Source organism: Antennarius striatus, chromosome 21, assembly GCF_040054535.1.
Source record: "Antennarius striatus isolate MH-2024 chromosome 21, ASM4005453v1, whole genome shotgun sequence".
Taxonomy (NCBI): Eukaryota; Metazoa; Chordata; class Actinopteri; order Lophiiformes; family Antennariidae; genus Antennarius; species Antennarius striatus.
The window spans coordinates 2892308-2905000 of NC_090796.1; the positions used below are offsets into that span (position 1 = coordinate 2892308).

The 12693-nt window shown below is 40.4% G+C and overlaps 1 protein-coding gene across 1 annotated transcript in view; it reads left to right on the forward strand.

Moving 5' to 3' along the window:
• Positions 1-857: 857 nt before the first annotated feature.
• The window catches only part of LOC137588772 (ras-related protein Rab-26), a 69459-nt gene continuing 57623 nt past the window's right edge, over positions 858-12693 (forward strand). The window contains exons 1-2 of the mRNA XM_068306042.1: positions 858-1227; positions 1957-2067. Of these exons, the coding sequence (XP_068162143.1) occupies positions 1057-1227; positions 1957-2067 (282 nt within the window). The 5' untranslated portion in view covers positions 858-1056. The remainder of the gene's footprint in view (positions 1228-1956; positions 2068-12693) is intronic.

A 12693-nucleotide genomic window follows, 5' to 3' on the forward strand; every position in this document is an offset into this window, starting at 1 on the left:
CTTGTCATTTTGTTCTGGACCTCCAGTGCAAGAATAAGAAACTTGCTTCAGTCCCTTGATTTAAAGAGGCTTAAACAATGACACCTCTACTGTTTCTAAAATCTGAAGCACTTTATGTTCTCACTATAACAACCCCACCCCCACCCCCCAGCATTTTCCTGTGTAACATCTTGCCATTCTAGAAATAGAGTTTTGAACACTGCTGGGGATTTGGACAGATTCATGCAGCCTAAAATTAGCGTGCAGAAAACGCTTTTTTTAGCTGCATATTTTTTTAGCTGCACATTTACAATAGACCGAAGTGCACTGGCGTCATGCCCGGAGTGTCCCCCGCCTCACGCCCTATGCCAGCTGAGATAGGCTCCAGCTCCCCGTGACCCGCCACGGCGGATAAAGCAGCAGAAGATGAATGAATGAATGAATTTACAATAGAAACAAAGCTAAATAAAGAATTCACATATTTTTAACTGTTTTGTAGAAAAAATATTTAAAAAAAATATTTTTCTAGTCTCCTATTTTAAATAGGAGTCGACTCCTTATGATGAACAATAAAATGACAAAGTGCGGAGGCAGACCCCAGTCCGGTTCTATTAAAACATTTATCCTGTTCTGTGTTTCAGAACGACTCAAATATCAGATAAAATGTAAGATTAGTTTGAACCACTTTCCAATCAATCTGTTCAGAAACAGAACGCGGTTTTATTCTGACGCCGCTACAATGGATTCGCCTCCATGCGCGCAGGCTCGACCGAACCTCATGCGCTCCACACATCACAACACTGGGGAGGGAGGAGACAGAGCTGTTTACATTGTGATCCGGGGGCCAGATTCATAGAGATCCAGCTGCACCACCGGGACAACAGCTGTCTCACCTCACCGCCACGTTTTAGCGCTCAGCCTCGAATTACTTTTACGCGTTACGCGCGTCATGATTCTGACGCGCAGGTAAACTTCAACGAGAAAGAAGAAAAAGAAACCGCATCTCCTGTATATTTGACACTCTTCTCCCTCAGTCTGTTATCTGAATCGATCAGGACTGATCGGGTGATCAGAGCTATGTCCAGGAAGAAGACAGCGAATCGGAGCTCCAAGAGCCCCAAGTCGTCACCGAGCAACGGGAGGACGGGGAAGGGTCTGGCCGCCGCTGCCGCTCCGTCCAGCGGGCTGGTTTATCCCAGCAGACCGTCCCTCAGCAACAGTGGAGAGTTTTACGACATCGCTTTTAAGGTGAGCTGAGAGTCCAAGCCACAGTTAATTCATTCAAGTAATTCATTAGTGATTGATCAATTACTAACTGATCACATGCGCGAAAGTCTGAAGTTACAAAAACCAAAAAAAGAAAAGAAACGTTTTCGCGTCAACTTTTTCGGTGTTCAAGAATTTCTAAGAACCACTAGCGAATATATGTCGTGCTCATTTTCTTTGGGGAAAAAAAAATCGCTGACATCTTCCTCTTTTGATAAAATTTAGATCTTTTAGGTTTAATATTCAGTTTAATATTCACTTCATAGACACGTTCTAAAACTTATCAGGGACAAGTTTTGAATATAGTTAATCAATATAAGTAGTCCAGATGAGCAGGACCACCACTGGGATCTGATAATGTTGATGCTGTTAAATCATGGTACCTGGGTTCTGTTTGATTTTTAATGTTCCTGATAATGAACTGAATCACCTGAAGGAGGAAGCACCTATCCATCCATCCATCCATCCATCCATCCATCCATCCATCCATCCATCCATCCATCCATCCATCCATCCATCCATCCATCCATCCATCCATCCATCCATCCATCCATCCATCCATCCATCCATCCATCCATCCGTTTCCTCTCCAGATGAGTGTAGTGTGTGTGTATCTTGATTTAACACCTAAACCACCTCCCCCAAACGACCCCCTGCTGACTCACTTGTCTCACCCTAACCCTCCTGTCTGTCTGCCTGTCTGTCTCTCAGGTGATGCTGATCGGAGACTCGGGCGTTGGGAAGACGTGTCTGCTGGTGCGCTTCAAGGATGGAGCTTTTCTAGCCGGGAGCTTCATCTCCACCGTGGGGATCGACTTCAGGGTAGGTGGATCGGAGGAAACGATCAAGTAGCGCAGGGTTCAGGTGTTTGTTTGCTTTCATCAGCGCCGCCCAGGGCGGCTCGCTGCTTTTCTAGCCTCACGTTAACTTAGAAGAGTAAACAGTGACATCCATTACTGCCCACACGCGTGTAAAGTAAGTGCATAGCGTTTTCTTTCTGCGGGTACACACCGTGCTTAAACCTCTTCTCGGTTTGGCCACAGCCTTCCTTTACATTACGTCCACCTTCAGTTTGTTCTGTCCTTCCTTCGACTTTTCTTTTGGTTTTGTTGTTTTTTTGTTTTTTCTTAATAGTAAACAGATCCCTGTAGGTAAATTAGCTTTTCACTCTCATATATTTAACACACACACACACACACACACACACATATGCAGTTTGGCTAATTGGTAGAGTGGTGGACATCCATATAGCACCCAATGTGCAACTAGTGGGAGTCGGTGTCTTGCTCAAGGGCATCTCGGCAGTGCTCAGGATGTGAACTGGCAGTCCTCCAGCGACCAGTTCATCACCCATTCATCACCCCACACAACCCAAAACAGGTTATTACATTTTCAACACTTTCAATTAACCCCAAAGGGTCTGTATGACCGTGAAACCTTGTGTTGGACGGTAAATGATATTGTTTCACATTTCATGTTGGCATGTTTCTGCAGTCTATTTGTTCAATATTCATTCATTCATTCATTCATTCATTCATTCATTCATTCATTCATTCATTCATTCATTCATTCATTCATTTATTCATTCATTTGTTCATTTATTTATTATTTATTCGGAATCATCTCATCTTCAGCCACATTTCCGAGTACAGTTCATGCGTTTACGCTTGAGTCTATCTGACCCCACCCCCCGCTCCAGTCCGCTGACATCGAGCGGGAGGTTAGTTTAGAACCTCCCGCTATGTTCTCATAGGGAGTGATTCTCTCAGTCTTCGGTTGTCTTGTTGATCCTCATGGCAAGATCTGCAGAACTCCAGAGTCTGATACATCTGTTTGGACTCACACACACACACACACACACACACACACACACACACACACACACACACACACACACACACACACACACACACACACACACACACACACACACACACACACACACACACACACACACACACACACACACACACACACACACACACACACACACACACACACACACACACACACACACACACACATACTGATGTTGTTGCCCACAGCAACAGGTGTTAACAGCAGAACTATTCTGGCCAAGAGCAGAAAGGTGTGCAAGAGCTAAAAAAAACCCAAAACAGTTGTTGCAGAACAGCAGAAAATGTTTGTTCACCCACACTCCTCACGTAAATCAGGAGTGTGAAGGTAACCGAGGGCCACACCACCACCCTGTACGTAAAGCAAAGGGTTTTGCTTTTAAAATAATAATTCCCAGTAGTTTAATTTTACATCTTTCCCCAACCGGAGCATTATTCCTTTCCAGCAGCGTTTTGGTTTCTCCAAAGAGGAGAATCTGTACAGAATAGAGAATGGGACATTATTACTGCCTGTTAAACAGACAGGACAGCATGCACACCCACAAACGTATGCAGGACTTCAATCAATCTGTTTACTTGTTGATCGGATTTGCGAATATCCCTGAAGTGTTATTACCTCATGACTGGTGGTCAGCAGTGAAAGGTGAGGATGCTTTGTCTGCTTCCAGCCTCTTTTGCAATCCTGTGTGATGATTTGTCTTCCCTGGTAGTAAAAGTAGACACATATGAGCACATTATTAAGATGGATCACTCATAGGACGGCATTAATATAATAAAAGTGTCATCACACACTCTGTCCATCTGCCATCTTATCGTTTTTTAAACTTCTGTCAGCATTTACATTCGTGTTTGTGTATTTAAATCTGGTAAGGACTTTTTATGATAACACAATAAATAGAACAGATTCTTACCAACACACAAAGAGAGCACTTGACCTTTTGTTCTTTTGTTTCATGCTTTTCTCTTCTTTGCATGCTAAACATGGAATTAGAGACTGTCATTGTAAGTTAGCATCAAAAACTAGTCTATCTCTAAAAATAGGGGACAGAAAAGGAAAAGGTTGGACAATTTCTAGTGGATTGTCCAGGAAGTCACTTGTCTGCACAGTAGCAAAAGAGAAGTCAATAATTAATTACAGGGCTCCTAATATTTTTATTTTTGAGAATGTCTTATATTTATTCAAAAGCTTTCAGGTTTTTGTTTTCCATTTGGATTTTCATAAATTAATAAATGAATCCTATTTTGAATTGAAGCATCAAGTGCATTCAAAAATAGACAATAAATATAACTTTTGTGTTGAGTCACCGACCTTTCATTGAAGGATTTAATTACACAGACTTTTTAGAAGTGTTCTTGTCTTTGGGTTTTTTATTCCAGCAGGCATTTTGTGAAAACAGTAGAAATAACTACCTGAGCCAAGACTCTCCCAGGAACGCAGGGATGATTTATCATAGACAGAAGAGATATCCCAAATGTCCCAGATTCTTATTGATTATCTGTAATTCATGTTGTTCGCTGTTATTTGATGACCTGTAACCAAAATCTGTCAGAAGATGCAGGAGAGGTCATTTCAGCTCGATCACTGTCTTAGATGAAGTGGGAAAGTCTTTTCATCAGATCTGAAATAATGGTTTAGAAAATGTCACAAAAACAACATCAAAAATTGTCATCGTCCCAAATTTGATGCTAAAACTTGGTGAACAGAAAACTACTGCCTCTCTTACTTTAGTTTGTTTGTCTTTATGCTATTAAATTACCTATTCTGTTATTTTACGGATGTTTTCCAGCTTCTTGTGTGAACGGCTAAGGGGCAGGGAACCAAACAAGCTGATTATCTGCTCACACATTGAGAAAATTACTGAGTTGTTCATCTTTTTAAACTGCTAATTGTTTTGTATTTACCAAGATCTTAGATCTTGAAATATAAGGCTAGTTATCTTTCCTGAATTTTTTTTTTAATAATCCTCACCTTCTTATTAAGATTTCTTAACATCACCCATCTGCATGAGTAGATAATTTCACTGGTATTTAGTAACGTCTCCCTGAACTCAGTGTTTATCTTTCCTTCATGCAGTAACAGCAGTTCCTCCATCCTGATGTGATATTTCTTCTAAAAAGCTTCTCTTCAGCTAGAACAGATGTCGTAGCTGTCAGTGCAGCAGTGAGCATTAAAAACAGGGTATTTCCCAAAGTCAGGAGTCACTCTTTTCCACAAGTTACCTTCTTCCACCCCCCATTCGGGCTCTGAAATGATGAAGTGTAGCGTGAGAGCAGTTAATCATTAAACCAACTGCTGGGCTCACATCGCTGCACATGGCTTCCTGTTTGTGTGCGCGACCTGGACACATTCTCCCAGAGCATGAAAGCGGGATAAGGTCGACGCCCTCGATGGCCTTTAGAGCCAATTATCACGTGACACCGTTTTATGTGTTTGATGAGTCACGTCAGAAAATGCCGGAGAGATCCTGTTGTCGCTGTTCTTGTATAAATAGTTATATTCTCTGTGTTTGTGGTGAAGAGGGACTCAAATATTCATCTTCTTAAAGATGAGAACACCGTGGTCGAGTCGTTTTCAGCCACCGATAAGTTATGGTTCAGCATACTTCATAGTTACGCTAGCTAATCAATTCAGTAGTAACATTAATTTTACATTTTTGTGTTCGTTTTTTTTTTTTTTTTTTTTAAAAACCCAAAAAAACCTTTCATCTTCTGGTGAAACTCGCAACTCAGTGAAGTAGACAGTATCAGATTGCCTTTTTGAAACGCAAATTTCTAATTTCTCCTGGACTTTCTGATTAATTTTATTGTGCAAACCAAACTGTTTTTGAAACTTTTTTTGTTTATCTCTCAATGAATGAAGTTTCAGAGACGGTTCGCTTCAGCCTGCTGGCCTGAGTCGATGCTGAGGAGGAAGTTTTTGAAGCTGAAAACGTTGCAGTGAACATGGAGCTTGAGTGACTGATGTGTTGCAGGACGGGGAGGAGATAATCATCATGGGAATGCTGGGGAGAGATAAAGGCCGCTTGTTCTGGGTTCTCAACAGTTGAATCAGTTGATTAGGGAGTCATAGAGTTTATCTGAAGCTCACAAACTTTGATAACTTTTTCTTTTGTCCCAAACCCATCATGAAGAGTAGAAACAATATGCAGCCTTCCCTTTGGTGGACCTTAAATGCAGAATTGCCAACAAGCAAACAGGCACAAACGTATCCTGATAATCTGTCAATAAATCTGTCAGCGGAGGGATGATGATGATGATGATGATGATGATGATGATGATGATGATGATGATGATGATGATGATGACAATGACGATGATTGCAGTCTCTCAGTCGTTCTTCAGGCTCCTTTGTAAATTTAGTTACGCCTGACTGTGCGGTTTGTAATGTACAACAGACCATACTGGAGTCCATGGGTTGTCATGGTAACGATGCACAGGTAAAGCAGTTTTCTGCCCCTGAGAGGGAAATGTTGTTGGCGGTGGGGGGGTAACGACCTCCGGCTGAAAGAGATGCGTTAGCGTTGTGATGTAAATGTAACGCATGGCGCTGTTGTTGGAACGGATGTTCGTCTCACTTTTGTGCAAATGTTTTTGCCGGTGGCGTCTTTAAGCAGTTAGTTTGATTTAGATGCAAAAACATAATCACATTATGCTTTATTCTAAATCCATTTTATCTTCTTTGTTGGGATCCGGGTTGAGGAACAATCCTGCACGGCCACCACTTGAACCTTATCCTTTAACTAACGTTATCCTGCAAACAGTAGCGTCTGGCGCTGATACCTTTATCTGGAACGACGCACACACACTCTGTTGAAACAGAATCAGCATTCCCAAACGCCATGCAGCAGTCAGTTTACAATTTAGATTTCTGAAATTATTGCATCAGACAAATATTACAGCTAAATGACTTCAATGAAATCTCAATATTTTTCCCTTTATTAACATAAAATTAGTCTTTCTTTTTAGGAGGAAATCATGTTTATGTATTTGCCAATTATTTGGGTTTTTAATAAACTGAATAGACAGAAAACTTTCTTAGCCAGTGCCGCTTTAATAAATGGAATAATGTCATCTGCTACCCGGTGGTAGATATAGAACATAGAATTATTGTGCCATTAATCTTTTTACAGATACTTTTGTGGATATTAGCTTTAGGTCTGCTAAGGCGTTTTATTTTAAAGTTTCCCTCACGGTTTTTTATCTATCGTCAGCATAAATTCCTTTCAGTTGAACCCAGTACAAATGATGAAGCTCTAAGAGGAAAAAAAACAAAAAAAAACAGAATGGAAAAAAACAACAAAATAAATGGATCACCAGCGTAGTTATCAACCCTGATCCGAAGCGTCCCGTTGATCTGCACCACATCCTCCTCCTGCGACGTCAGCTGAAAATGAACCGTATGCAGATGCACTTCAGAATTCATGAATAAGCAAAAATGATGAAAAGCAGTCATGCTAATAAGCCGCCACGGGACAACAACATCAGTAGTCAAAGCTGCTGTATTTTATCTGCTCTTACATAACCGATCATATATTCCCTGTTACCTTGATCCCTAATCCTGTTTTCCAATCCTAATCTGACTGCTTTTCGATTTTAATAAATTTCGTTTACGTCACGTGGCTCAGATTTCTTGTACTTTGGTTCAGAAGACCAGCAGATGAGCCCCCCCCCCCCCCACACACAGAGTCAGGTAATTTATCAGCTTGTTCCCTGTGTGTCACATGACTCCTCAAGTGCCTGCTGGGTACCCAGGAGACTGTTGTTATGGACCAGCAGCCGTGACGATGCTGCAAAGCGACACACGTGTGGATTCTGCTCGCTTGGTCTGGCTGACGACTCTGAGTCTCTGGAGCGTCGGGGGTTAACCAAGGGCCACAGCTGGTTGTTGTTGTTGTTGTTGTTGTTGTTGTTGTTGTCACACAAAAACCTCAACACAAATCTGCATGTCCCAACGAACGTACAGATGGGCCTCCAGCCGGGATTGGTTGGTGGGGCAGGTCGGGCTTCACAGCCTGGTGTTGAATGTGCTCAGAATGTTAAGCGTTCCCGTTCGATCACAGCTTTCCTGTTGACGACCACGACACGGCGTCGGTGGAACCAGCCAGGAGTAAAGCGTTTATCTCTGGAGCACAAAGGTTTCACCTGGAAGAGAGGCTTTCAAAGTAATCATGATGGGAAAGTTTCTAACATTAGATTACAGATTATTGCCCATTTCAACCACACAAATGCCCAAAGTACTGATGAATGCTCCACTTCTATATTCGTTTTGAAGCTTTTTAATCAATTTCCTTCTACTGATGATGAAAAAATGCTCATGAATCATGTAACTAAACCAAAAAAAATGCAAATTGTTTTTTTTTTTTAATTTGGTGGTTCAGATGAATTTTTCTAAATACAGCTGGATGTGATGTGACTGATCCGCTGCTGTTGTTGTCGTCGTCGTCGGAGATGATTTATAATTAGATATTTTAAAACAAAGGAGGTCAAAAGCATTGATTTACAATCTGGAGACAACAGAGTGAGTGTACAGTATCGTCAGACGGATGATGTTTCTGTCTGTGCTGTCAGCTTTGTTTTGTGTTGCGTGAGTGAATTAGAAGGCAGAAGGCTGTTCACTGCTTAAATTGATTTTAGGACTATTGAGTTTATGCGGAGGAAATAATCAGTCTCAGTTTAGGATTTGTCACGAGTTAAGAGAGACACAACAGCGTTCACCTCCGTCGTTTGGTGGATCTGGAAATAAATCTCAATGCAGTACTTTCAAAGCACGACCTTACATATTTATATTTAGAGGATTCTTTAAACAGTGAATTATTACATTATTAGAATGCATGAAACAATTCAGACATCCAGTTAGACTTCATTAAAATCGAAGGAACACTTTGAGGAACTCCTGAATCCAACTACCCCAACTGACCCCTCCTCTGTTGCAGAGTCCTGGTCGTGGAACCACGGACCAGCTCTTTACTCTCACAGGGGTCCTAGAGGGGGCTTGGGAGTATGCCCATCCAGTCTACATGTGTTTTGTAGACTTGGAGAAGGCGTACGATCGAGTCACCAGGGATGTACTGTGGGAAGTACAGCGGACCCTCATTTAACACGGGGGTTACGTTCCAAAAAGTACCCGTGCTAAGTGAAATCCGTGAAGTGGTCCGCTTTATTTTTTACAGTTATTACACAATAGTGGACTACGTATACGATGAAATCAAAGACATGATCCTGTTTTCAGGCCCAAGCAGTAAAGAATAAATAAAAACATAAACGTTTTCAACAAATAACTGTAAAATAATATTTTTAATAGTCAGTACGAGGTTGGACACGGTGTGATCCACGCGTTTCTCACCGTTCCTCTAACTTTGCATCTTCCTCACTCCGCTCCGCTGTAGCGTCTTTTTCTGCTGAAGGCTGTGGTGCAGGTGTCTTTTTCCGAGAGAAGAACGTAGTTACGGGTAATTGTTGGCACTCTTTTGCCATGCCATCTTCGATTATATTTGAGACTCCCTTACAATGGTCTTGTTGCAGACAGTTACAACCCTTTTTGCATCCTTGTTAAAACTTTTTGCTGCTGTCCTCCTTGTGCTATTTTCCTCCTTCTTTATGCAACAAACCGAAGATTCATTTATTCCGTAATAACACCCGGCAGCCGCATAACTTCTACCTTCCTTCAGCACGTTCAGAAGTTTAACTTTTTCTGCGATATTTAGCATCTTTCTCTGCCTTTTGGGCGCATTGTCAGGTGGTTTGCTGATGCAGAGCGTTTCTTTGACATCGTAGGTTTTGTCATGGAGTAAATTTGCAAACTTAAATTTGGCAAGCTGTACAGAGACGAGGCGCCAAGACTGTTTACGTTGGTCAGTCCTTTAGCCAATCAGGATGCAGAACAGAATGTACTGTTAAAAAAAAGCATGAAAAAACTGCACCAAAAAAATCTGTGAAACCGCGAATCCGTGTAAGTTGAACCGTGTTATAGTGAGGGTCCACTGTACTGCGGGAGTATGGGGTGAGGGGGCCTCTCCTCAGGGCCATCCAATCCCTGTATGCCCAAAGTGAGGAACAATGGAGTGTGAGATTGGACGGAGAATGGGGGCAGCAGGAGCGGTATTGCAGTCGCTTTACCGCACTGTTGTCACAAAGAGGGAGGTAAACCGAGAGGCGAAGCTCTCCATCTACCGTTCAATCTTCGTTCCTACCCTCACCTATGGTCAAGAGCGATGGGTCATGACCGAAAGAACGAGATCGCGGATACAAGCGGCTGAAATTGTCTTTCTCAGGCGGATAGCTGGTGTCTCCCTTAGTTTAGTTTAGTTTATTCAGTTTATTTTCTTCTTTTCAGACATGTTAGTACAACAGATTTCACTTTCATCAGTGCTGAGACATCAGCAACAACATCCGGAAAAAAAAAAAGGGTTGACGGGTAGAAACCATTGGCCTGTAAGCTTCCCGTCCCCTAAATCGTCTACATCTCTCTCATTACAGCACGTTGTCAACCAATTCATACATTGCATGTCACAAATCAATTTCAATCATTTTATTCTGGTATATTGTTTTAATCCTTCTATTTAGTCCAATAGGCGTGCATCTTTGCACACCTCTTTGTCAGTTCCTGAGAAGAGTCCAGATTTTGTTAATGTTCATTTTGTTGTTCCTTTTAAGGGATGTTTCTGGTCAGTAGTGTCCTTGTTTACTCAGCATTCCTTTCCTTTCCACTTTCGTAGCAGTCGTAACATCTTGCATGTACTCAGTTACTGCACAAAGGTTACAGTGACATTTGTTTCACAGGCATGACAACATGAAGTTTAATTCGCCATAACAGTGGAGTCCTTTAACCATCATTCACGTCAGAAATATAACCTTGCAAAATCATGTTTTTAAATGCTTTTTTAAAGGCAGTTAGAGTTCCCATACTCCTAATTTCATTATCCAGTTTATTCCAGTGTTTGACACCAGTGAACGATAATGAAAATGTTTTTTAATGTTGTTCTTGCTTTTTTCTGTACGAATGCTGTGTTTTCTCTTGGTTGGTAACTGGATTCATTAATCTGTATTTGTGATTATATATTTTGAGGTAAAATTGTTATTGGTTGCTTTATACATACAGTAAGTTGTACAGTTTTATAGCTGATGATGTCATGTATTTTCAGTATTTAATTGTAATTTGATATTTAACAAATGAGTGGTTTGTGTGAGCTCTATAATGTTCATTGTGAATATTTCTCAAGGCTCTTTTCTGGGTCAGGAATAAAGGTTGTAAGACACTTTTATACTTGTTTCCCCAAACTTCAGCACAGTAGTTCAGATAGGGCAAGATTAGTGCACAATATATTATACAGAGTGTCTTCTGATTTAATCGTTTTTGAGTTTTCCAGAGTATGGATACACTTCTAGCTAACTTTATTTGCAGTTGTCTTAAATTAGGTTTTCAATTTAGCATCTCATCAGTGATCAATCCTAGCATTTTAAATTCATTAACCCGTTCAATACCTACATCATTCACCTTAATATTGATTTTGTGTTTGCAACTTTTCTTCCCAAATAACATATACTTAGTTTTAGTTAGATTCAAAGATAATTTGTTTATATCAAACCATAATTACATCTTGGCTAATTCCTCATTTACTGTTTTAAAAAAAAATATTTTTATATTAAAGTATTCTGGATAGGACGATTTGGCCTTACTTTATTTTATAAAATTATTGATTATGTCCCGTAATTTTTTAGTTTAATTTTTATTTTCTGCAAACAGATTACTATAATATTCTTTCTTACATGTTCGTATTATAACATTTAATTTATTTCTAGATTTTTTTGTATTTGGCTTCTTCTTGTTCTGTTCTTTGTTTAACAAACTTTTTATATAATGTATTCTTTTTCCGACAGGCATCGATCAATGACGACGTCATCCATGGTTTCTTAGCACCTTTTTGGTTTAGATCTATTTTCTCCGTTGGACAATGCAGTATCAGTGAGATAGTCATATGCAGTGTTAATATCCTCAGCAGTGTAAACATCAGACCAGTTCTGAGCTAATAGATCATTTCTTACTACATTCATTCTTTCTTGACTCTCAGGTAGAATGTTTGGACCTGTTCCCGACACACAGTTTGCTTCCAGTCACAGTTGGTAAATATTGGGCGGTGATCACTTATGTAATTGATCAGCAGACCGCTCATAGTCTCATTAATTATAACATTAGTGAAAATATTATCTATCAAGGTGGCACTATGAGTAGTTTTTCTACTTGTTTTAGTGATTAAAGGCTGTAAACCGAATGTGTACATCGTATTAGTGAAGCTTTCAGTTTGTGCGTTTTTGTCGGGGTTTAACAGATCAATGTTGATGTCACCACATATAAACACATGTTTGTGATTGGTTTTCGAGAGTAAATTTCCCACACATTCAGTAAAATCTTCTATTTTAGAATCAGGTGCTCTGTAGACACAACTTACAACAATATTTTTACCTTTTTTCACAAACTCTTCCACAGTTACACATTCCATTATATTATCAACAGTTATCGACATATATTTTAGAGTCTCAAATTTAATATTGTTTTCAATAAACAGGGCAGCCCTGAAGTTACAGAGGTTTTCTC